Genomic DNA, 25,195 nt, shown 5'->3' with positions numbered 1-25,195 from the left:
TCTGCTCTTTCCTAGATCATAAAGTCCAGTAAAGTCCACAGCTTTGGGAAGAGGGACCAAGCCATTCGGAGGAACCCCAATGTTCCGGTGGTGGTGAGGGGCTGGTTGCACAAGCAGGTGAGGAGACTGAGGAGGGAGGGGTGGCAGGGAGGTAGTTCTTGCTGAATTCCTTCCTTACCCTGACCCCCGGGAACTGGGAACAGGCTCATAATAAGCTTTCTGTTCCTGAGTTTGTCTGAGGCCAGTAGATCCTGCCCACTGTGCTAAGCGACTTGCTGTTCGTTTTTGTGAGTCGGCAGTCTGCTCAGTGGCTGCAGTTTCCTTCCCCAAACCCACTTAACCGCATTGGTTCCCAGTGCTCTTGGCCGTCCTGGGACTCGGGCCCAAGTGTGGGTGGGTCAGTATGAATCCAGCCTTACCGCCAATCCTCTGCCAGCACTTGCCTTCCTGATGTGAAAGAGCCTTTGTTATCATTTGCCTGAAAAATCCCATCTTTTCCTTTCCCCCAGTCTAACACACGTACCTGGCATCCTAGCACCTCAGGTTCCAAATCGGCCAAACTCAGCTCACGGTCTCCTCACCCCTTACCTGTCTTTTTCCCCTGAACTGTTTCTTCTGGATCTTGGTGGGGGTACCACCATTTTCCCAGGCACCCAGGTTAGAAACTTCAGCACCATCACCAGCTCCTTCTCCCACGGGCCATCCTTCATCTCTAGCTTCACCACACTTCACCACAACTTCACCAGAGGCAGTTGTTCTGCCTCTGGTCCTCTGGCCTTGGATAGGCTGTGAGCTCTCAGGGTCAGAGAACATGTCCCTTTTGTCTCCTCCCTTCTCTTCTTGCCATCCATCCATTCATCTACCCACCCACCCACCAAGTGCCTGCCGTGTTATAAGTGCTCTCACAGCAACGACAAAGAGATGAGTAACATGTGGTTCCCGCCCTTGAGGAACTCATGTCATAGTCTGCAGGGGGAAACATAGAAACACCTCTCACGTGTCATGTCATCACCCAGCACAGTCTCTCACATAGCATATTATCCAAAAAAACACAAATTCTGAGAGCAATGATGTACATTTTTACTAAAGGCTTTGTGGGAAAACAGAGGAAGACATTACCTTTCACACCACACAGAATAAATTCCTAAATGTCCTCTTGAAATCTCCCACAGCTCTCTGGCCTTTTCTGGCCGGTACTCCTCTGGCACCACCCTCTCTTAATGCTTCCCTCTTCCCTCACAGCTCTGCTCTCATTCTCTTTTCTTACCTGAGTAATCTAACCCTCTGACTTTTTCCATTTGCATCCCCGTCTCCGTTAAACAAAAGGATGCTCCTTTGAAATGTGGAGGTAGAGGGAAGGTATTGTAAATAATCCTTCTCCCCAACAGACACCCCCTGGCCCAGGCCCCTCGGCTCCTTGGCTGTAGCTGTAACCAAGGTCTGTGTACAGTGCTGTGGGCACACAGCAGAGAGAATGTAGCTATGCTTGGGGGAGTCCTGAAAGGCTTTCCAGAGGAAATGACATTTGAAGCAGATGTGGAAGGATGGAGAAGAGCTTTTCAGACAAAGCAAGTATCGTATGCCAGATCACCTGGTTAATGCAGAAGATAAAACCAAGAAACGCAGAAGCTTAGCAAGTTTTTAACACTTTAGCAAATGGAGAATGAATAAAATTTTTAAAAATTTAAGCCTGTCAAAAACTTTTGCGGAAGGAAGACAATTTTAACAGCTAAAAATGGCTCTGGAATTTTCCTAGGTTTGGGAGAAAAGTGACCCTAAAACTACTATTTTCCTACCCTAGCCATATTTTTAAAAAATTTTCACAAGAAAATCCAGGTCTTTTTCTGTTGAAGGAAAAACACAGCAAAATCAGTCCTTTGTGGTAGATAACTGAACTTAGTCAAATGAGAACTTTGCCTCATTGATTAATTAGCTAACTTAAACTCTTTGTTTCATACTATGTAAACCAATTTTCTAATCAGTATAAGTGAAGGTATTTTACAGTGTAGCACCTGAATCAGTGAATGAATGAAGGACGGAAGGAATAAATAAATAACTTCTCTTTTGTTAAAAACTGATTTCTTTCTTAATGGATGAACTGTATTTTTGGGGTTTTTTGGCCACACCGTGCGACATGGGGGAGTTCTCCAACCAGGGATTGAACCCACGCCCCTTTTAGTGGAAGCGTGGAATCTTAACCACTGGACTGCCAGGGAAGCCCAAGAACTGTATTTTTGAATTCATATCTTCCTTTCTAAAAGGAGGATGCTTATGATACACTAGTCTGTTTATAGGAAACAAAACTTCCTGGGGTTAAACCATCATTGGATCTAAATTTTAATGTCCTATTCAAAGAATGGCTATGAAGTAAAAACTTATTAATTTATTTCGGGCTTCCCTGGTGGCACAGTGGTTAAGAGTCCGCCTGTCAATGCAGGGGACACAGGTTCATGCCCCGGTCCGGGAAGATCCCACATGCCGCGGAGCGGCTGGGCCCGTGAGCCATGGCCACTGAGCCTGCGCGTCCGGAGCCTGTGCTCCACAACGGGAGAGGCCACAACAGTGAGAGGCCCGCGTACCGCAAAAAAACAAAAAACAAAAAAAAACCTTATTAATTTATTGAAAGAAAGAGTGAATATGGGCAAGTCTCGGTTCCAGAAGCAGGTTGTACATGACTGGGGAGGGGGAACAGTATGCTCAGATATCGCCCTGATTAGTTTCCTTTGCTTTGCAGGACAGTTCTGGGATGAGGCTGTGGAAGAGGAGGTGGTTTGTGCTTGCTGATTATTGCTTGTTTTACTATAAAGGTGAGCTGAGGCTCAGGCCACCAAGGGGTCTTTGTGCCAGAGGGGGTGGTGAGGTCATGCAAATGGTGGTCTTCTCAAATCCAGTGAATGGACCAGTGGCCTGAGCTAATCGATAACCTGTTGACCTGCCGAAGTGTTCACTTTTACATATGTGCATGGTTGGTGATTTCATTTTTACCAGTCCCAGCACTGGAAGTGCCATTTGTTGAGTTAAAATAATAGAATCTGGTTTGCCTTCTACTTAAGGTCTCAAGATCTGGAGGTTTTCCAGCTTCTGCCCCACTTGTGGCACAGGCACACCTTTGATTCAGTCTGGAGAGATGGGAAGTATAGGTGAACATTATATTTTGTAACCTGTTATCTGGATTTATCCCCTGTTATTGGATGGGCAACTGGTGAACTAAATTGGCCATATGAGCATTTGTGGAGCCCAGTACATAGAATTAGGGGCTGTGCAAAGGTGAGAAGAAAGTAAGGCTCAAAATATGGAGGAAGAGATAGCCTAATTTTAAGACAAGACTAGGTTTTGAAGACATCCAAAGTGCTTAGGCAGTTCAAGAGGAACAAGAAGCCAATTCCATCTTGGAGAACTTGGGCAGGCTCCTCAGAAGAATTAGGGCTCGAGTTGGGCTTTTTAGGATGGGTTGAGCTTTGCCCACGTGTAGGGGGAAGATGGGCATTTAGGCAGAAGAAACAACTTGATTAAAGTTCTAGAAGCAGAAGAAAGTGGAATGACAGACCTGCAAAGCCAGAGTGAGTCTTGCATGGAGCACACGCTAGGAGATAAGGCTCAGGAGGTGGATAAGAGCCCAAATGCAAAAGGGCTGTGACACTAGACAGAGGAAGTTGGGCTTCATTCTGTATCCAGTGGGCAGTCAGCAAGTGCCTTTGGGTGGGAGAGCAGTGGGACCAATTCTGTCATTAGGAAGTTACCTCTGGTAACGAAGACGGTTTGGGGGAGGAAGAGAATAGACATAAAAGGTAGGATATTTCACACCTGCTCTAACATTGCCTATGAGGTGTGTACCACCCAGAATTCCCTTCCCCATCCTTTGCAAAAGTTTAAATATCACCTTCTGAAGCCATCTCCACTTCCCCAGGCTGTGTGCCACTCCTGTCTGTGTGTTCCTGCAGCACTTGGTATGCCTCTGTGTTTCAGGAGTTAGCAGGTTGAGCTGAGCGTGTTTACATGCCTGTCCCCCTCCTCGGGGAGAGGGCCCTGTCTGATTCACCTGTGTAGTTCCAGCACTAGCACAAAGGTCCCCAGAGCACCTGAATGGGCGATCCGTGATTGCTGTCATCCTGGGAGAGATAAGGAGCCTTGAACTAGGGCAGTGGGATGGACCAGCCCAAGGAAGGTGCCACAGAAGGTTATTCTGATTTGTATTTCCATTCAAAGACAGCCGAGAAGAAGTGGTCCTTGGGAGCATCCCTCTGCCCAGCTACGTGATCTCAACAGTGGCCCCCGAGGATCGCATAAGTCGCAAGTATTCCTTTAAGGTACTGCCCCCCCCACCCCCGCTCCTCCAGTGCAGCAATTCCATCCTAAGAAATGTTGTGTTCCCCAAAATGGCTTCACAAAAGCAATTGTTTCTGTTGGGGGTTGGGGGGAAGAAGTTAAGAGGTTGAGCGTTTCAGACTCATGTTAACAAAGTTATAAATTCTTTAAACAAGAATAATGTCACATCACAGTACTTTCATTTGTATCTTAGCTTTTGAGTCCCCCAGCCTTGCTTAAGTTTTTAGACCCCTCTTTTCCTGTTGCTATTTCTGTGACAAGTATCAGCACGGCCCTTCTCATGCTTTCTTACCACTGTCACTGTCCCCGGTGACTCCAGAGTTGCTGTGGGTTGAAGATTCTGGATCCTCCTTCACTTCATGTTGCGTGATATGGTATTGCCTTATTTCTGTAAAACCTTTTGTGACTGAGAACTACTTTTATCCATGTTACCTCATTTGGTGCTTGTGGGGAGCCTGTGAGGTCAGGATCATTAGCTTCATTTTATAGATTAGGAACACGAGGATCAGAGAGCTGAAAAAACTTGCCCACATTCCCGAAGTTGGAAGATGATGGAGGCAGATCTCCACCCTGAACTCTGTCCTCTTTCAGTTGCATTACAGGGAAGGAGGACAATTTCTTTCTCTTCTTCTCTGCTTTTCTTCCATGTCTTACTCTGGTCACCCATATACACATTGCAGGAGGTGGGAGGTGGTTTCAATTAATGTTTATTGTTATCATTTTAGGAATACTGTTCTATTAAATTGTTCAGAGCCTCTCTTGCTTATTGTTGGCTCTGAAAACATTTTGTTCGATGGGTGTCACACTGGTCTTTTGCAGCCTGAAAGCCTTCCTCCGAAAAACCTTCCTTTCTAGGGTTTAGTGTTGCTACTGGGCAAACAATTGGGATAACGCTGTTGCATGTGAATTTGCGGGGGGGGGGGGGGGCGACAGCATTTGGGATATCCTCAGAGTAACTGATTATAATAACTATATATAGTTCATCTTAACACTTTGTTGGGAGGTGTGAAAATACATTCTAGGAAAACATCTTTTATGTGTCATACATTTTTTGTTTTTAATAGGCTTCACCAGGAGTGTTCCCTAAATATTTTTTCTGGGAGACAGAAGGCATGCATGTTTGTGGGGATGATTGGGGTCTTCAGGGTCTGAGAAGGGAGAAAAGCTATTGCAGACAGAATGGCTGATGTTCAGGTGGTTCTCCAGACAGGGCTGTGGTTTCCTGAGTGTGAAAGACTTCCCTTCCCTTTGGGTCGCAGTGCCATTCTTTTAGGAACCTGAGGATGGGCCCTGGGACAGTTCAGGATCCATGTTCTCGGGCATACTGAGGAGTGTGCAGTATTTTGTGTCCTGGGCCTTATGCTTGCCTCTGATGTCAATTCTTCTGTTTGCAGAGCTGAAATTCTCTGACTGTTGCTAGGGTACCTTGCCTGAGATTGTTCAGAGTACCTGTAGTGGTACATAGGCAGAGCCTAAAGGGCTGTGTGGTCCTCTCTCGTCTGTCTTCTCTAACTGTACTCTCAGCCAGGCAGCTCCTGGGCATTGTCAGGGAGCCAGGGTGCTAGATGTGCCCTGAGGCTCCGCTAGGTCTGCAGGACGAGCCAAGCAGGGCTCTCGGTGGCCTTTAGGAGCCATCGTTCCCCCCCACCCCTTGAGTTTTAATCACAGCCTGGAATGCCCTGAAGAGTTCCCCAACTCTTACTTACTTGTCCTTTAGGTGTCTGCTCAGGGGCCACCTCCTCCAGGAAGGCTTCCTTAAGTCCTCGGGTTAGGTACTTTTCTTCTGAACATCCACAGGTCTGGTATCACTGCACTATAAATGGTTGATTACCCATTCAGAGCTTTCTACAGGAAAACTAACCATCAGCTAGTTCTGCCAGGGTAGATGGGGCTAGTCTCATTCTGCAAACAGATAACATGGAGCAGTCATGTGTAGTAGGAGTTGTGGTGAATGACACTCCTTATACTTCCCAAGTTAAGGTCGGTTCAGGCTTACTTCTGTTTCATGTTTAGTCCTCTGTAAGTCAGTGATTGTTCACTGCATCACCTTAGCTTACTCAAGTAAATGCCTGCCCCAGAACCCACTGTGGAACCCTTAGCTGCAGGCCGAGTTTGCCTGGACTCCCTTGGCACTGGGCTGGATGGATTCAGATATGGGAATGTCACAAGCAGGCCCGTATTTAATATCGTTTTTGGACCTGGATGTTAGGCATGTGAGTGGAGAAGTGAATGCTGACAGTTCATCTGAGAGGTTTTATCCATGACCATTGGTGATTTTAGAAACATGTCATTTTCCAGATTCTGTTTAGTTCTCTCATTTTGCTTTCTCTGACTGGTCCTTGCATGGCGTCTGTCTGTCATTCTGGATCCAGATTATCAGACTAGTGATGTGTATCAGACTCATTTCTGGATAGAGCCTGAGAGCACTGAACAGAGAAGCTTGGACTCAGAGTCAGACTTTCCTAGGTGTGAATCCTGCCTCCAACTTTTCATTCATTCAAAAAATATTTATTGGGCTTCCCTGGTGGCACAGTGGTTGAGAGTCCACCTGCCGATGCAGGGGACATGGGTTCGTGCCCCGGTCCGGGAAGATCCCACATGCCGCGGAGCAGCTGGGCCCGTGAGCCATGGCCACTGAGCCTGCGTGTCCGGAACCTGTGCTCCGCAATGGGAGAGACCACAGCAGTGAGAGGCCCGCGTACTGCAAAAAAAAAAAAAAAAAAAATATATATATATATATATATATATATATATTTATTTATTTATTTATTGGGCACCTACTACGTACCAGGCACTGTTCCTGGGGATATAGTAGTGAACAAAATAGAGTCCCTGCTCTCATCGAGTTTATATTCTGCAGGGAGGAGACAGATGATAAACAAGCATGTAAAATAAAGAATACCAGGTAATAGGTGCTGTGAAGAATCTGTGACCAAGCGTGGAAATCTAGGAAAGTTACTTAACTCCTCAGAGCTTCACTTACCACATCTGTAAAAGAGATTCTCTTCCTTTCTTATAAGGCTGTTAGGATTAAAATGAGATTAAAGTCACGGAAGTACCTAGGAGACACGTAGTAGGCACTCTGTAAATCTTCCTATTTCCACATCATTTTCCTGTGTGGATTTGGTGAGCTTTTTCCTTGCCAATTTAAAGGACCTTGCTTATCAGAGCACAAGGGGGAAAACCTCCTGTTCGTAGTCCATTGCGGTTGCTTTTCCCAGTACCTGTGGAACATGTGAAAGCACTTTGATGCTTCCTGACGTATAGTAGGTGTGCCAGGGTCTTCAGTCAAGGGTTAGACTGCTCAGCTGAGCTTTGTGTTGCCTCTTTGGCGAGACAAAAGAGCAGCTTCCTTGATGGTTGTACATCATGTTTCACGCCCAAGCAGGAAGCAGAGTGAATATCTGCCCCGAGCTGCCTGCTGTTGAGCAGCTGATTTTTGAATCAGTTCCAGTCAGCAGGTGCTTCAGAAGAACCAAAACAGGGACTCCCGAGAGTCTGCTTCTAGGGAATGAGGGTTTTTTTAAAAAGTCTCTTTCTCAAATAAACCTTGAATTGACTGTGTGCCCCTCCCTAAGTGGGAGTAAGATAAGTAGGAAACAGGTACAGCTGCGGGGCTTTTGCTGCGGGGAACAGACACAGCTGTTCCTAGGCCTGACTTCACCAAGAAAAGGGAATCCAGCCTGTGACGTTTTTTCGAGGTGTGGAAATAAGCTGGGTGGTGCATGGGCTTTTAGTCTGGAAGAAGGGAGAACCTGGCCGGGGCGTTTCTGGGTTTTGCTCCTGGAAGTGAGACGCGCACTAACCTCTCTGACCTGGGTTTCCGTCTTCTCCCTCCAGGCCGTGCACATGGGGATGCGAGCACTCATCTATAATAGCTCCACCAGGGGCTCTCAGGCCGAGCAGTCAGGCATGAGGACCTACTACTTCAGTGCCGACACCCAGGAGGACATGAACGCTTGGGTCAGGGCCATGAACCAGGCTGCACAGGTGCTATCTCGATCGTCACTGAAGAGGTCAGTCCCCATGGAGGGTCCCTGCCAGAGCGCTTCCTACACAGGTGGGGGAACCCAAATAAGAACTCTTGGATGCCCAGAATTCCGCCGTTCACTCACTCTTATTAAGCATTGCCCTCTCTTTGAAGTCCTTTTAAATGGTGACTTCTTCCAGGAGGAGACTGTTTACAGGGCCAGCACATGCTGCAGGCAGAGCTGGAAGGTCCCCTAGGAATTATCTAGTCCACTGTCCTCATTAAACAGAGAAACAGGAAGGGCTGGGAGGGTGAAATGACTGCCTGGGATAGACAGCCTTGGTACCTGGTTGTATGTTTCTCAGTCTTTCTTCTCTTGTGTGTGGTGGAAGGGAAAACCTTGGGGCTAAGATTGGGGAGGAGGGAGCAGACAGACAAGAAAGATCTTGCAAACTGGAAACATGCCACCGACGGCCCACCTTCTTGTTGGGAGCTGACTTGGGAGCTGTCTTCCAGCTGCCTCTTCCCTCGAGTGGGCCAACCAGGGTACCATCAGGGATCTTGAAGTTCCTGAGTCTGTTGACTGTGGGTGATTCCCTGTGAGAAAGCAGAGGAGAAACATGAGTGGAGTCAGGGGCTTGGGGAAGGTGGGGTAGTCCTGGAAAGCCAGGGTGCCTTTAGCCAGTCCTCATCTGACATGAGCCCCGTTCTTCACTCTCTGGACACCTTGCTCTGCTTAGAGGCCTCTTTGACAAAGGTCGGTTAGTGAGGGCTCAAAACAAGAGTAGTGTTCTCCAGCAACCTAAAGACAAGATTCTTCAGTAACTGCAGATGGGTTTCACATGGATGTTTTTATATTGTCCACCTTTTCCAACTCACGTGTATGCTATTTTTGGTGTTAGTGGTACTTCCTAGCTTCATGATATCTTTCCTGAGACGATCAGACCTTTGATATAGATAGTGACCTCCCTCAAGAGGCCAGTTTGGGGTCAGGCTCTACCCTTGGAGCTTCCTAGCAACTCAGTCGAGCATTTGTCATGCTGGGTTTTTTTTTTTTTCTGTCTATTTTTCAGTATCCTAGGCTTCAGGTGGGAATCATCTTTGTATATTCTGCACACCTGACATATAGTAAGCTCTCAAGTGTCTGTTGAGTGAGTAAGTGAGAGATAGGAAGAATGAATGAATACGTTGAACAGAACCAGGACCAAAGACTGTCCTGGAGGTTTCCCTGTGGGCCCTGAATCAGTAACTCTTTAACTACAGGTATTCAGTCAGGTTTGCCTCTGCTTCTTAGCATTGTCATCCAGCCTGAATTTTTCTGTTGTGTCCATAATGATGATATGAAAGCCTGTGCCATTAACCCGCAGGTACTCTGTTCAGAGTGACATTGGCATTTCCACCTTCATCCTAGGAGAAGGAAACTGGGAAGGTTTGACACGACTTACTCCTAGTGTACATGCTCACTGTTTCCTAGTTTTTGTTGTTCATTCTTTTTTTTTAAAATTAATTAATTATTTATACATACATACGTACATACGTACAATAAGTGAAGACATTCCCTGGCGGTCCAGTGGTTAAGACTCCACACTGCCAATGCAGGGGGCGTAGGTTCGATCCCTGGTCAGGGAACTAAGATCCCACATGCCACGTGGCACGGCCTAAAGAAAAAAAAAAATCAGCACAATAAAGGCAAGAAAAATTAACAATTAAAAAAAAATGCAGAAAGCAAAGAGAAATATCCTTGGTCACCTTCCCAGGGTTACCTCTGTTACCAAGTTAACAGGGATCCTTTTAAACTATTTTCTATTCATATATGTGCTTATATAAATATAGAGGGGGTTTTTGTGCTTTTTTTTATAGCATGAATGATACTGATCTTGAAAATTATTCTGTATCAGTGTACATGGGCTACCTTTATTTTTGACTGCTGTATGATACTTCATAAGGTAGAGGTACCATAATGTATTTAAGCGTGTGCCATATCTTGGATAGTTTATTTTTTGTCCTCTTTTACTGCTGTAGGTAGTTGTGTAATGAAAAACTTTCTACAGGCCTCTGCGTGTGTGAGGCTTTCAGATTGCTAGGTCAATATACAATGCATTTTTAATTTTAATCAATACCACCAATCTGCCCTTTAAAGAAAGCTGTATATTCCACTAGTGAGAGCGCTCATTTCCCCACATCTTTGCCAACAGTTGATATCATCAATCTTTTTCATTTTTGCTGAGCTGCTGTGTAGATAAATGGTATCTGGTTATTTTAATGTGTATTTTCATGATAGTGGGGACCTTTTATATTTATTGACCACTTGTATTTCCTCTGCACTGAATTGCTGGTACCTATTCTCTGCCCATTTTTCTACCGAGTTGCTTGCTTTTCCTCTGTGCTTCCTTTCCTACATGTGCTGATATCTGCCCAGTTAGGAATGCAGCTTAGCCTATTGCAGAGGTTGGTTATAGGCTCTCCAGTCTTGTTATTTAGTCTGTAATATTCTGGCATTTTCCCTGTTCTCTTGGATTCCTCAGAGATCACCTGAGAGGTTTCTTGAGCCCATCTTCGAGTTCCCTTAGGGCCCTGGCGTGCTAACAGCTGGGCCTTTTCCATCTTCCTCCCCACCTTGGTCTTTCAGTCTCTCTTAACCAAGGTTGTTCTCTTATTCATGATGAAGTTCATTCATCTCAATGAAGATAAGGAACTAAATCCAGAAGTTGAAGAATTCAACTTTATTTGTGCTGTGGTCATCTTCCCAAGCAGAGATACCTATGTCTCATATTTTTTTTAAAGTTCTCCCCTTCTTTATTTTAATTCTTAGAAAATTTTGTTTTATTTTACTTTGCTTTAAATAAACAAACCTCAGTCCTTCTAGACTTTACTGTTTCTGTAGTCATTCATGTAGGCCCATTCCACTGGATTTGTATTTTATCTCTGCTTGATGAATTTCTTGTGTCCTTTTATAACGTGAGCTCTGAGAGCTCCCTGTGTTTTTACATTGGTTTCTTTCTACCGGCAACGTTAAATGGGCTCATTCTTGTGTCCCAGCTTTGCTCGGTTCTTCGTGCCTGACTAGGGCATTGGGTCAAAGATAACTTGAGAATGAGATCAGGCTTAATAGGAAAAAGTGCTGTGATTGATAAGTGATGTCTGCCTTGAACCGTTCAGGATGAACTTGCTAGCTGAGATTAGGATTTTTTTTGTTGTTGTTTTTTTACTTTTTCCTACCTGAAGATTTTGTAATTAACTATCAGATTTTGGTTTTAGAGGGGCTCCTTCCCTTCTCCACTGGGCTGCCTTCCAGATCTCAGGCCATTTGTATTGTCCCTAGCTTTTTCCTGAACTTTTAAATGTGTTCTTACTATGCTCTTAATAAACTCTTAAAATCCCATAATCATCTTTGCCCAAGGTTTCTTCCCCATTTAAAAAAAAAAAAAACAAACAAACTTGTTATACCTTCTGACGCAGACGAAAAGCAGAATAACATTTCCTCTTAATTTTCTGAGAGGTGAAATTATCAGCCAAGGAAATTCAGACTTATTAAATGTTCTATTTTACCAGAATAAGATGGTCAGACATTTGGTTAGTTAGAAGTATTCATCATGCAGGACTACATCTTGCCTCTCCTCCACTTTGGTGATCTGCTCTGCAAAACCTCCATCTCTGTTACGTGGGTGGCCCCAACCATAGCTTTTTGTTCTCTCCCTCCTTGTTTCTCACCCAAAAGCTTCTATCCTTATTCACACGGGCAAATGCTTTCTTTATGAATGTGGTACATTAGGACTTCTGACTGCAGGTAAAAGAAAATGCAAATTTACCTTAAAAGGGGAGGAATTTATTGATTCATGTCAATGAAAAGATCAGAATAGCTTCTAGCTTTAGAAACAGTTGGGTTCAAGGCTCAGACAGTATCATTACAAGTAATTCTCTCAGGCTCTGCCTGCCTGGGCTGGATTCATTCTTAAACTCCATGTGGAGGTTCCTGGCATATCTAGGACCTGGTGGCTAGATAGCTGCAGTAGCCCCAGACTTGTGTTGTCCAAGTTAAGTTCAGCAGGAAAGAGCCAGAGTCTTATCCAGTAGCTCTGAGGTCTTATTCTGATTAGACAGGCTTAGGTCACATTGATTCCCAAAATCACATACTGTGGCTAGGGAATGCATGTACTGATTGGCACAGACCTGGGATACATGCTTCACTTCTGAGAACTAGACCATGGGGACTGAGAGCCAGGTAGGGGTGGATTCACAAGTAATGCTAGGGTTATGGGCAGAGGAAGGAGAAATGACTTGATGGGATGTGGTAAACGAGATGTAAGCAACCAATATCCAGGCCACTTCCTACTGTATCAATTTCTTTTGCCTTAAGTACTAACTCCTTCCAGAGTTTAGTCTCTGAAGTTGGGTAGACCGGGGTTTAAATCCCAGCTTTACTACTTTCTAGCTGTGTCACTTGTGCAATTTAGGTATGCTTTTTAAACCTCAGTTTTTCTAAGTTATCGGATTTTTGCAAAGATTAAATTAAATGAGTGTATAAAGTGCTTACTTCGCACATTGCCTAAGACATAGTTGATACTCCATCTCAGATGTGCTAGCTTCCATAGGGTTTGGTTTAACAATGTCATTGGGTCTTTTTCCTTTGCACCCTTCCAGTTTCATCGTTAATCCTCTGGTTTACATTGATGATGACTCTCCTGTGAGCAAATCATACTCTCTCCCTTGCCAGGATGTGCCCATCCCCTAGCAGTGTGAGTTGTGGCTCAGCAATCCAGGCTCCCTACAGCACTGTCCCTCAGCCTGCCCCTCGCCGCTCTCCTCCTCCAGCCTCTTCCTACATCCTCTAACCATAGAGGGTGCTGAGCACCGTTGCTGCACCTCCTCCCTTTGTCCTCTTGTTTCCTACACAGGCTTCAGGGTCTCTTGATAGACAAGTATTCTTGAGGCCCCAGCCCTAGGCTGTAAGGAGCACCAAGCACTGCTGCCAGAGCCTGCCCTCTACCTCCTTCTGTCCATAATTTCTTCTCCCCTGTTTCCATGTTCTTCCACTTACCAGACTTCGGATTCTGGTTTTTGATTCTCTGCAGCCTCCTTGACATTTGTCTTCTGAGTTCCCCGCTGTTGAACTGGTTATTCTTCTCTTGTCTCAGGATGTCTTGTTCTTTCCAGTAAGCTAAAGCACTAAGCAAGGAGGTCAGCTTGTCGTTACAGTTCACAAAACTGACAAGCAATTCGGATAGGAGGGCCTATCGGAAGACAACTTATCTCTTTTTATCAGTTTCCAAACCTCTCTGGTCTGTGGTGTAACTATAGTCCTGTCTTGGGACTGAAGGAACTTATAGCCTAGTCACCTTTGGCATAAAATCCAATCTCCTTAGTAGGGCTTTTGATCCCTGCCTGAGTCTGGTCCCTGCAGGTGCCTTTGGCTCACATTATGCTATTCCTTATCCTCTCGGCCCCAACCATACTCAAATTATTGAATTGGGTGCGTTTGTCTGTACTTTTGTCCACTTAGTCTTTAATTCTACAGTTATTTATTGAGGGCATATTGTGCGTCAGACACTGTTAAGCATACTGAGAAATACAGCAGTCTTCAATAGAGAGGCAGAGTCCCATGCATTCTTGGGTGGGTGAGGGGGAGAGAGACCGTATACAGGCAAACAAATCAGCAAGATGATTTTCTATCATGATCTGTGCATGAAGGCAGTAAAATGGAGTGATGAGATGGGAAGGGACTAAGGGGCAGGGAGCAGCCACTTTTGTTGGGGTGGTCAGGGGAGGCCTCCATAAGGGGAACGTGTGGAGGTGAGGCCTGATTGATGCAAGAAATTTGCATATGTAAAACTTCCAAGAAGAGTGTTCTGGGCAGAAGGTATGGCACTTACAAATGCCCTGAGGCAGGAAGGAGCTCGGTTTATTGAAGGAACAGAAAGCTGGAGAGTTGTGGCCAATCAAAGCGAGCTAGGGGGACAAGAGACTGTGATGAGCTCTGGCAGGTAGATGGAGGTCCATACCGTGAGGCCCAGGATCCCTCTGGGCCTTGCGCATCTGCTCCCCTGGCCCTCACCCTTATTAGGACAATTCAGCACAGCCTTCAGGTCCTAGCCTATGCATATGTCTTCCTTCTTTGACCCTCAGTGTGTCAGATGCCTCTGCTTATAGCACTCTTTCGTTCCTTATGCATAGAACTTTCATGTTAAAGTTATGTTGGCCTGCTTTCTCACTGTCACCCTGCTAGACTGTACGCTCCTTGAAAATGAGAATAGTCCTGGCACATAGTAAGCATTCAGTTAATGGATGGGTGTGGGGGTGTTTGGCTGGCTGGGCACGTGGGTGGTTGGATGGATGAACAAAACTTCTACCTGTAAGATGTTCAGATAAGGACTTGTGGTGTCTGAGAGCCATCTGAGCACTGCTGTGGGATTGATTGTGGGGACTCAACCTGCTCAGAAGTGGCCCACACATTTCTGGCTATCTGCACTCTCCTCAGAGCATGGAATCTTTGGCCTTCCAAACTCTGATCACTTTGGTTAAAGTGTGGCAGGACAACGCCTGAGGTTGGACAAGCCCCTTGGACCCTTGACAGAAGTAATTTATAGACATGTTTTCAGCCCAGGTGCAGGGCTTTGGAGTTGGATCAGATGGAATTTGAGTCCTGCTTATGTCACTGGTTGCATGATTCAGAGCAAGTTGCTTAACCTCTCTGAGTTTCACGTTCATTACCTATAATGAAACAATAATATCTCTAGCTTTGTGCAATGATAAGAAGAGATAATATATTTGAAGTGCTTATAGCTTAACTTACTTTTGCAGTTAGTACGTGCTCACCACAGTCCCTGTCTTTCAGTAGAGACAATGTATTGTAAGTAATCTGGTGCTCACGTGAGTGCCCTCAGCCTCTCTGGGCTTGACAGTACTGACCTTGCAAGATTGTGGTAGGGATTAGAGATGGACTATGTCAGGTTCCTGGCACACAGTAGGATGCAGCATATAATAACCAAGCATTGGCCACAGAAAATGAATGACCCAGACCGTAACTGCCGTAGAGAGATGGGAAGTGAGTGAGCTTGGTGCGTGCTGGAACTCCAGACTGGCTCAGGTTGGGCTGTGACAGTTGAGCGTTACTTACGCAGCTAGAAGGAAGAGGGAAGGATTCTCCGGGCAGGAATGAGCAAAGTGAGGAGACCTGGCAGCCATTATATATCTTTCCTTTCTTCTTCGTCTGGTTTGTCAGGTCCTTAAAACTCCACAGGGGACTTTGCCGATAGCCACTCTGCTGAGGCAAGTGATGGCCTCAGGTGGGAGTCTGGTGTTTCATTTATCCTTCAGACTCACTCTTCTCTGGGGGAGGACAGGCCCTCTTCTTGTTTATTTAGAGCAGAGCGTGAAAGGCAGCAAGTTATCTTCCCCCATCCCAGGGGAACTGCCCTATTTAACTCTGGGGAAAAGTAGAACCCGATTCCTGTCTCCATTTCTCTCCAGCCATTTCCTTCCTCAAATCTAGGAACTAATTCAACTGAGCAAGCCTGCCTTCATGCTTCCTAGAGACTTTGGGCCCATCCTCTTCAGCCTTTTATACAAGTCTATGGACTGTGCTCACGGTGGGTTCTAGCTTTTGAGCCCACCGCCCTCCTGAGCCTTGGGGTCAGTGCTCAGGAACTTCTGCCCTTGACCTGGCTCAGACCAAACTCTCCAAGGATTATCAGTGGCCTGACCCTTGTTCTTGGGCTATTAGTTTGGTCATTTAGGTATGGTGAGCAGGGAGGGATCCTCCAGTGGGATTGCGACAGGAAGGCTGTGTCTGCCAACAGGACCAAGGTCCAGCCAAGCTCCTACAAGCTGTCGTTCCTTTTCTCACCCAAGTCTTTGAATGAGATTTCAGTGGGTGTGTGTGTTTAACATTAAGATAGAAGTAAATATTGTGCCTTATTTCCTGGTGAGATAAAGGGTTTGGAGGTAGAATAAAATAATAGTCAGTGTACAACTGCTTGGTATGATCTGTTTACTTCCAAGTTCTTGTGAAGGACAGGAATAAGATAGAAGTATCCTCAGTCTGAGATAGGTGCTCTTCCCACTTGCAGGGGAAAACAAGGATTTTCTCTAAGCAGACATAAAGCATTGCTGTGATGTGCTAAAAATGGGGTGGCCCCAGTCCCTGCTAATGATGGACTCAGCCCCTTGCATCAGTTAGGGATTGCGTTTGGTTGCCAGTAATAGAACAACCCAACTTAGGGTGGCGTCATCAAATTGAGTTTTAGTTTTCTCACCAGCAGGGATCTAGAGTCAGTTAATTTGGGCTAATGTGGTAGCTCCATGATGCTATCAGGGACCCAGGCTCTTTCTCACTTTCTACCCAGATTTTGGCAGGTGGCTTTCATCCTCATTTTTGTCACCTTGCAATCCAGCATAGAGTCTAAATTCCAGGCAGGAAGAAGGGAAGGGTTAGCTAAGAGAGCTAAGCATTCCTTCTTTTAAAGGCTTTCCTGGAAACCCATCCAGCAATTTCTGTGCACATCTTATTGGCCAGATTTATGTTACACCGTCAGCTCCAAGGGAGATTAGGAAATGTAAGTTTTTTGTTGGGTACATTGCCACTTTGAAAAAACTGGGGCAAGGAAGAAGGAGGGAATAGATATTTGAAGCCAGTACATTTGTATTTGAGGACACGCTATGTGCCAGCCCTGGTGCTGTGCTCTTTCTGTGCATTGTCTCCTTTAATCCTCAAAACGACCCAAGGAGGCGGGGGTTGTCCCCATTTTGTAGATGAGGAACCTCAGACCAGAGAGGTTAGGGACTTGCCCAAGGTCACCCAGCTTCTATGGGCTGGAGCCAGCTCTTGAATCCAGGTCTGACTGGCTCTAATCCTATGCACTCTGGGTTTGTCAAGCTTGAGAAGTGACACATGTGGCCAAAATGGTCACCAAATGTCAGGAATTCCCTGTGTTTTTGAAGAGTCACTGATTCCAGGTGCTCACAACGATAGTAGTGACCTGCACAAGAAAGGCTTGTGTCATCTTAGCTGAACATCTGTGCCCTGCATGGCCAACTTCTCTGAATGACACCGTCACTGAAAGCCAAGGAATACTTCATTCTTTCCCACCACTGTGCTAAATTGAGCATTGCAAATCTATTGTGATAGATCTCCTGATTTGAGAAGTCATGTGTTACACTGGTGGGAATGCAAGGAGACAGGGAGAAGACCAAAAAACACTTTTGCCTTAAATCCCGTAACTTACTAAGTTAAATGTTTGTCAGGTAAGGTGGGGGGGTCGGGAACATTCCCTTCACCTTTCTTACCTGCAGCCAGAGCCTGAACGTTTTGGACACAAAGGCATCTTATCTGAGGTGAGCCCCAGCAGCTGTGGAAATAGAAGCTGTTCATAAGCCCGAGTATTAGGGCCTAGAAAGCTGCCAGGTAGCAAGCAGACAGCCATTCTTTTAGCCATCCTCTAAAGGTTTGTTTTGCAGTAAATGCTGGTGTCAATCTGAGAAAAGGGTTTATCTTTCTCAATCAGCTTTATATTCAGGACGTGTTGTCATGTATCGGAGTATGTACACTCATATGTGCACACACAGTAGGGGCTAATATTTGTAGTTATAAGTTAATTCCAAGGTTAGAAAAGACTGGCAAACTCCATGATTTGGGGTCAGCTTCTGAGAACAGTATTAAATGTGGTTACCATGATTAAATCAGACTTTAGGATTGTCTGGGTTTGACAGCAGAGGCTATTTTCTCTACTACTTTCTTATATCCCCTAGTGCCTGTACCAGTGGGGATATATAGGTTCTCAATAAATACATGGAAGTTGATTGGTAAAAGAAGAAAAATGCCCGTTACAGTCGGTTCGGCTAAGACACAGTAGCCACAACCCCCGGGTTCTGAAGTTGAGGACATTCTCTTATTTTATTTTATTTTAAAATTTATTTTATTGAAGTATAGTTGGTTTACAATGTTGTGTTAATTTCTGCTGTACAGCAAAGTGACTCAGTTATATATACATTCATTTTCATAGTCTTTTCCATTCTGGTTTATCACAGGATATTGAATATAGTTCCCTGTGCTATACAGTAGGACCTTGTTGCTTATCCATTCTATATATAATAGTTTGCATCTGCTAATCCTAAACTCCCAATCCATCCCCACACCTCCCCACCCCCTGCAACCATAAGTCTGTTCTCTATATCTGTGGGTCTGTTTCATAGATAAGTTCATTTGTGTCATATTTTAGATTCTACATATCAGTGATATTATATGGTATTTGTCTTTCTCTTTCTGAATTACTTCACTTAGTATGCTAATCTCCAGGTCCATCCATGTTGCTGCAAATGGCATTATTTCATTCTTTTTAATGGCTAAGTAACATTTCATTGTATATAGGTACCACATCTTTATTCATCTGTCGATTGAAGAAACCCTCTTTTCCCTTCAATTCTAATGTCATCCATTTAGGTGCATATTCGTTTTACTACATGGCTTTTACGACAAGGCGCTGTTTATCTTTGTGGTGGGAATAACAAGGAGGTACAGTTACTTCGGTCTCACAATTGGAGTAAGCAGGTTCTAAAGCTTCAGCATCTTGGCTGGGGTGTGACCCAGAGGGCAGCCAGAGCCTTAATCTTCTAGACAGCAGCCTAAGCACACCACTAAGGGGTGGTTTCCTGAATTTGAGAAACAGTAGAGAAGATAAAGGCCAACTTAGATGAGTTGAAGGCTGGGGTTACACTGATGTGGTGTTGGGAGGGAGGATTAAAGGAAGAAAAGAAAGACAAAGTTAAAACCTATAATGTGTACATTGTGGAACAGAGTTGTCCCTTTAAAAACTTATGGTAAGAATTGCTTTTTCTTAAAGTGCAGGTCCCTGAATATTTCCCATATGTTCCTACTACTTGAGCTTATAGACTCACTGGACTTTAGGAATGGAAGGGTCCTTGGAGATCACCATCTAAATATGTCATTATAAAATGATGTAATAGGACTCCTTCTGCTATAAGTAATAGAGACCAAACTCAGACTAGCTTAAGTGAGAAACAGTATATTGATGCACAACCAAACAGTCCAAGGATATATCTGGTTTAGGTGTGGCTAAATCTAGGAGTTCAGGCCAAGTCTTTAAGATTCTATTTCTCTCCGTCTGCTTTTCTTGGTGTTGGTTTCACTCTCAAGTACCTGCTTCCCATGTAGTCGTAGCAGCTCAAGACCAGCTCCAACCAGAGTCCTAGAGCTAACTCTGACTGGCCTGGATTGGGTGATGTGTCAGCCTCTGAGCCAGTCACTGAGACTTTGGAGCCTCAGCTCCACAGGGACTTGGAGAGTCAGCAGCACCTTTTAAACCACAAGGACTGAGCGTGGGGAGGGTGATCCCCAAATGAAAATTGAAACACTGTTAGAAGAAGGGGTGGGAGATGGGGGGGAAGATGTCCCCTAGTGATGGATAGAAGGAGGTCCAAACAAGCTTCCCCCCTCCACAAAGCTTTGGGTTTTTATGGAGAAGTCACGAGTCCATGGACATGAGATATGAGATTGCTTTTCTCAGTTTCCATGCCTAAGTTAAGGCCACCAGTTCAGCCTGCACACACTAAGAAGCAGACCTGTGTTAGGGTTTGGATTTTCACTTTACACTGACGTTTTAACCAGCTCCCTGACTGGATTGATCTGCCCTGAATCAGTGCTGATTATTGGTGGCTGAGGTTCTGAGATATGTTGCAGGGACGCCTGAGGTCTGGCCACCAAGATGTAAATGCAGCAGCATTTCCATTGTTCGTTCTCCTGCTGAAATGGAGAACCCTCAGGCTTGGCCATTTCAAGGCGTGAGGGATGTCTAGACCAGGACCTTTTTACCAAGGAGCACAAGTCGACCAGCTGCCCATTCAAGGTTCCCTGGTAATTTTTCTGGTCCTTCTGAGCTAGGCTGGAGTGGGTTCCCCTGCCTCCCCAGTCTAAACTCTGCTAAGCTTACGGAGCTGCTGCTGCTGTCTCTCTGGTATCAAGTAATGAGGAGGCAGACATAACTAGGACCCAAGGAGGTGGGGAGAAAGGCAGCTTCCAGTGCGAGATGGACCATGAAAGAAACCTGCCCTTCTCTATGCCCCAGAAGCTCTTTAGCCTCTGTTCACGTCCTCCCCTGTCACCCCCACCCCATTCTCCTTTGCAGTTTCCAGGTCTGCATATGTGCAAATCATGGACATGCATTTGGAGAGGCAGTAGAGAGCAGTGGCTATAGCACATGGGCTCTGCAGTCTGCCTGGGATTAAGCCCTGGTGTCTCTCTTTCCCAGCAGTATGGTCTTGGGCAAGTCATTTATCTTCTCTGTGCCTCCGTTTCCTTATCTCTGAAATCTGACTAATAATACTTCAGAGAATTGTGGTCAGGTCAGTGTTCTTGCATTCCTGTTTGAGCAGTTCCCCGACAAGATACATAAGTAGTCATATAAAGAGATTGCTGTGCCAATTCTCTACCCACCATCTTGGAATAATGTTAATTATGCTGCTAATTGTACTTTGGGCTGTGCTGGATGCCAGTGGGAGAGACCCTGGGCTCAGGAGCCTTCTAGCCAAGCTGACCTGCCCCAGGCAGACAGGTGGACAAACAGCAAAAGGGAAAGGCATGAGAATACCACATGTACCGTTTATTTGTTCACTGGTATTTATAGAGCTCCTATTCTGTACCGTTATTTCATGGAAGTTCTGGGCATACGATGAATGGCCAGTTGGGCCTCTGGCCTGAAGGAGCTCATAGTCTACTTGGGCGCTAGATGAGTAAACATGCAGTTATCGTCCAGTGTGATTAGTGTGATAGTGGGGTCAGCTGAGATCCTGATCTAGAGAGAGAGAGAGAGAGAGAGAGAGAGAGAGAGAGAGAGAGAGAGTGTGTGTGTGTGTGTGTGTGTGTGTGTGTGTGTGTGTGTGTGTGTGTTTGGTGGCTTCCTGGAGTGTGTGTGTGTGTGTGTGTGTGTGTGTGTTTGGTGGCTTCCTGGAGTGTGTGTGTGTGTGTGTGTGTGTGTGTGTGTGTTTGGTGGCTTCCTGGAGGAGGTGACATTTAAGCCAGATCCCAGAGGAGTAGAAGTTAGACCAGCAGAGTAAGGGGATAGGTATGAAAGGAGCTCCAGGCAGAGGGAAGAGCCCATGCAAAGGCCTGGAGGTAATTGGAGTGTGAAGTGTATCCTTTGGGGAGTCTCGGCTGGGGGTTCCAGTCTGGATGGGGCTGAACGTGCTGCTGTCATTGCAGGGACATGGAGAAGGTGGAGCAGCAGGCGGTCCCCCAGGCCAACCACACAGAGTCCTGTCGAGAATGTGGCCGCGTGGGACCCGGACATGCAAGGGATTGTTCTCATCGCAAACGCGAGGATTCCTTTGGATTCGAGAGGCGGGAGCAGGAGGAAGACCGGTACCGCTCCCAGAGGGACCCACTGGAGGGCAAGCGGGACAGGAGCAAGGCCAGGTCCCCATACTCACCCACCGAAGAGGATGCCTTGTTCGTGGATTTACCCTGTGGCCCAAGAGGCCAGCAGGCTCAGCCCCAAAGGGCAGAGAGGAACGGTGTGCTGCCTGGCACATCTGGCCCAGGAGAGCAGAACGGGACTGGCGGGTACCAGCGGGTCTTTCCTTCCAGGACCAACGCTGAGAAGCACAGCCAGAGGAAGAGCAGCCTGGCGCACGTGGAGCAGTGGGCAAAGACCCAGAAGGCGGACGGCAGGAGGTCAGTAGTGGACTCAGGATCGCTGCTGCTAATGAGCATAAAAATGTCATAAGAGTAGCTATCACTTACCCAGCACACGCTGGTACATGCCGGCCTTGAACTCTACCTCTGTTATCTCCATAAATCCCTGCAACAGCCTTGCAAGGAGGGGTGATAGCCTCAATTTATAAACAAAGAAATTGGGGCTTGGAGAAGTATGGGAACCTGCCCAGGGCACACAGATAAGCGGCAAAGGCAGAGTAGACTCAGTCCGTGAGCCTCCCAAGTGCACACGAGATTATATCGGGGTAGGGGTTTCTCATTCCCCAGGGAGCATGCCTTGAGACTGTCGGCATGTAGACAGTAACTGATCTTCTCCTCTTACTTAGCTACTTCTCTGCATCCGGGAAATATTTGTAGCAGCTAGAGTAAATACAGATCCGTTTTTAATTCCAGGCACGTAGAGAAGTGCTCAGGCACTGTTGACATTAAGCTTTATTATACCCGTTCCTTCAAGAAGTGGTTTTAATTATTTAGAGGGAATGCATCTCTTGCTATTTGCAAAGCACTATCTGTATTTTATTATAATTTTAGATTAATTAGGACACATTTATGAATGTGAAGAATTCAGGGTCACTCAGCTTCCACATTGTCCTTAGAAGCCACTATGTGTTGTCTTCACTTTGAAGACAGCAAATCCCCCTCGCCATCCTCAGGCTTCTAGTTATTTTTTTATTTTTGCGGTACGCGGGCCTCTCACTGCCGTAGTCTCTCCCATTGCGGAGCACAGGCTCCGGACGCACAGGCTCAGCGGCCATGGCCCGCGGGCCCAGCCGCTCTGCAGCATGTGGGATCCTCCCGGACCAGGGCACAAACCCGTGTCCCCCGCATCGGCAGGCAGACTCCCAACCACTGCGCCACCAGGGAAGCCCCATCCTCAGGCTTCTAAAACAAACCCCAGACTGGAGACGAGATAGCAAAGTCGTGGTGCATTCAGAAAACCCGCCAAGGGCTGGAGGGGCCACAGTGAATGCGTCAGAGCTCAGGCCAAGTCTGCCACAGGCCTGATACACATGCTTTAAAGTGCTGCTCTCCATTCTCCCTGCTGTGAGGCCCACACTTTCCACTATGGGGTCTGGAGGTGGTGGTGCTCCAAGGGGAATAGGCTAGGCCTCTTTTTAGGTGGGTGGGGCTGTTGTGAATATGTGGGTGTTGTATGCATGTGTGGGTTGTGTAACTTCTTTAATCTGGTCCAGGTGGGCTATTGTGAGGTTAGATGGTGGAGAACTCACTGGGAGTTAATGGAAACTCCCTAAGCAGTTGGTAGACATTGTTGTGGGTCAGACTAGGAGAAGGAAGGCCCTTTGTGTTGTAGCTAAGATACCTTCCCATTCTCTCCTGGGACAGACCAGGTGTCAGTTCTGTTTGATCAGATTTTGTGTTTTATTGAAAATAGCTACTGCCCAAGGACACAGAGGAGGGAAGCTGCTATTCTTGGTGCTGGGCTAGGTAGACCTCCTAGGAGGTAGTTCTAAGTGACCTTACTGCTGAGTGAGATTGGAAAGCTGGCAGGGGTTGTATCGTGCAGGTCCTCATAGTCCAAGGTAAGGAATTTGGATTTTATTTGAAAAAGCAATAAGGAGAGCCACTGGAAGGTTTTAAACAGGTAAATGATGTGATCTGATTCACAAAGAAGATAAGAGCCTAGGGAAGAGGCTGTTGCAGTAGTCCAGCATGGTGCCAATGGAAATAGAAAGAAATAGATTTGAGGTACATTTTGGAGGTTGAAACAGAAAAGCTTGTCAATGAATTGGATGTGCAGGATGAGAGAAAGGGAAGAGGAACAAGGATGACCCCTTAAATTTTGACTTAACAACCGGGTGGTTGCTGAGATGGGGAAGGCTTAGGAACAAGTTTTGGGGGCAAATCGGGGTTTCCATTTTGGGGACTTTTAAGTTTGAGAAACCTATTAACTATCCAGTGAGGGAGGTGTTAGGTTAGGCACTTGGATATGGATTGTGGCGTGGAGGTTTGACATTTGGTTGGACATGCTGATTGGGAGCAATCAGTGCATAAGTGGTATCCCAACTTAGATGTTAGCAACAGAAGGGGGATCCAGTAGAGGAGACAGTGTGTCAGAGAGAAGCTACTCGTGATAAGTTAGCTGTTTCCTTTTATATGTATTGATAGCAACTCTTAGGAACTGAAGTCGGTATGGGGCTGACAAGGGCAGGTAAAAGCAGGAGAAACCAGAAATAGAAGCAGATAGAAAGGGCATGGGTTTGGCCCTGATAAGCCTGTATTTCCTACTGAAGAGTCTGGATTTAATCTTGAAGGCCCATGAAAGCCATTGATGGACTTAAAACAGGAGCATGGCATGATAGTGTCTAATATTTAGGAGGGTGGTTTGAAGGGTGTCGGCAGGGAAGAGGCCTCAGGAGATTTTTCAGACTAGATAGATATTCCTTACCTCATCTCAGTTCTCACACAGCAGGTCCATGAATATGGTGAAGAAATTTCCCAGGCTATTCTGATGTACCCCACCCAAAATGAGAACGGCAGGTTTTTTTTTTTTTTTTTTGCGGTACGTGGGCCTCTCACTGTTGTAGCCTCTCCCGTTGCGGAGCACAGGCTCCGGACGTGCAGGCCCCGCGGCATGTGGGATCTTCCCGGACCGGGGCACGAACCCGCGTCCCCCGCATTGGCAGGCGGACTCTCAACCACTGCGCCACCAGGGAAGCCCAGAATGGCAGTTTTAATTACCCCTTGTTTAAAAAACTTTTTTTTATTAAAGTAATACCTGTATATAGTTTTAAGAATTTAAGTAGTATGACCCCATCCATCCCTATTCCTGATTCCACCACCTTTGAGGCAACCACTTTCAATTCTTTTAGTAGTTTTATGTATTTACCTCTATATTTCCAAATAAGATAACTTATACTGCTGTTTCTTGAGTTTTCAGTTTTAGTTAGCTATCAACATTCTACTCCAGGTGATAAAGATTCAAGTCTCTTATTCCCCCCCTCTACCTTTCCTTTCCAAAGACACACTTACCCTTATCCCAGCTTCATAATATAGTTATAGCATAATTTTTGTTTAGATCACTAGTCAGGTTTTACATTATTATATAATGTGAAGTATAAATATTCACAGCTGGGCCATGTAGTATACAATAATTAAATTTCATTTGTGGTACAGTTTTTTATTTTCTGGTATTGATAATTTTCATGCTTATAGCT

General features: G+C 45.8%; 1 protein-coding gene across 7 annotated transcripts in view; it reads left to right on the top strand.

The window, feature by feature from the left end:
* PLEKHA7 (pleckstrin homology domain containing A7) overlaps positions 1-25,195 on the top strand; it is a gene marked incomplete at its 5' end in the record, with an annotated part of 210,850 nt that overhangs the window by 141,401 nt on the left and 44,254 nt on the right. For 6 of the 7 annotated variants that reach the window (XM_082843986.1, XM_082843985.1, XM_082843984.1 and 3 more), the window contains 5 exons: positions 16-117; positions 2,735-2,807; positions 4,207-4,307; positions 8,167-8,342; positions 21,507-21,977. In XM_082843986.1, the coding sequence (XP_082700112.1) occupies positions 16-117; positions 2,735-2,807; positions 4,207-4,307; positions 8,167-8,342; positions 21,507-21,977 (923 nt within the window). The remainder of the gene's footprint in view (positions 1-15; positions 118-2,734; positions 2,808-4,206; positions 4,308-8,166; positions 8,343-21,506; positions 21,978-25,195) is intronic. The other variant, XM_082843988.1, reaches the window with a different exon arrangement.

This window comes from Leucopleurus acutus (assembly GCF_964270905.1).
Source record: "Leucopleurus acutus genome assembly, chromosome: 8".
Classification (NCBI taxonomy): Eukaryota; Metazoa; Chordata; class Mammalia; order Artiodactyla; family Delphinidae; genus Leucopleurus; species Leucopleurus acutus.
This window is presented reverse-complemented; position numbering and strand designations above follow the sequence as displayed.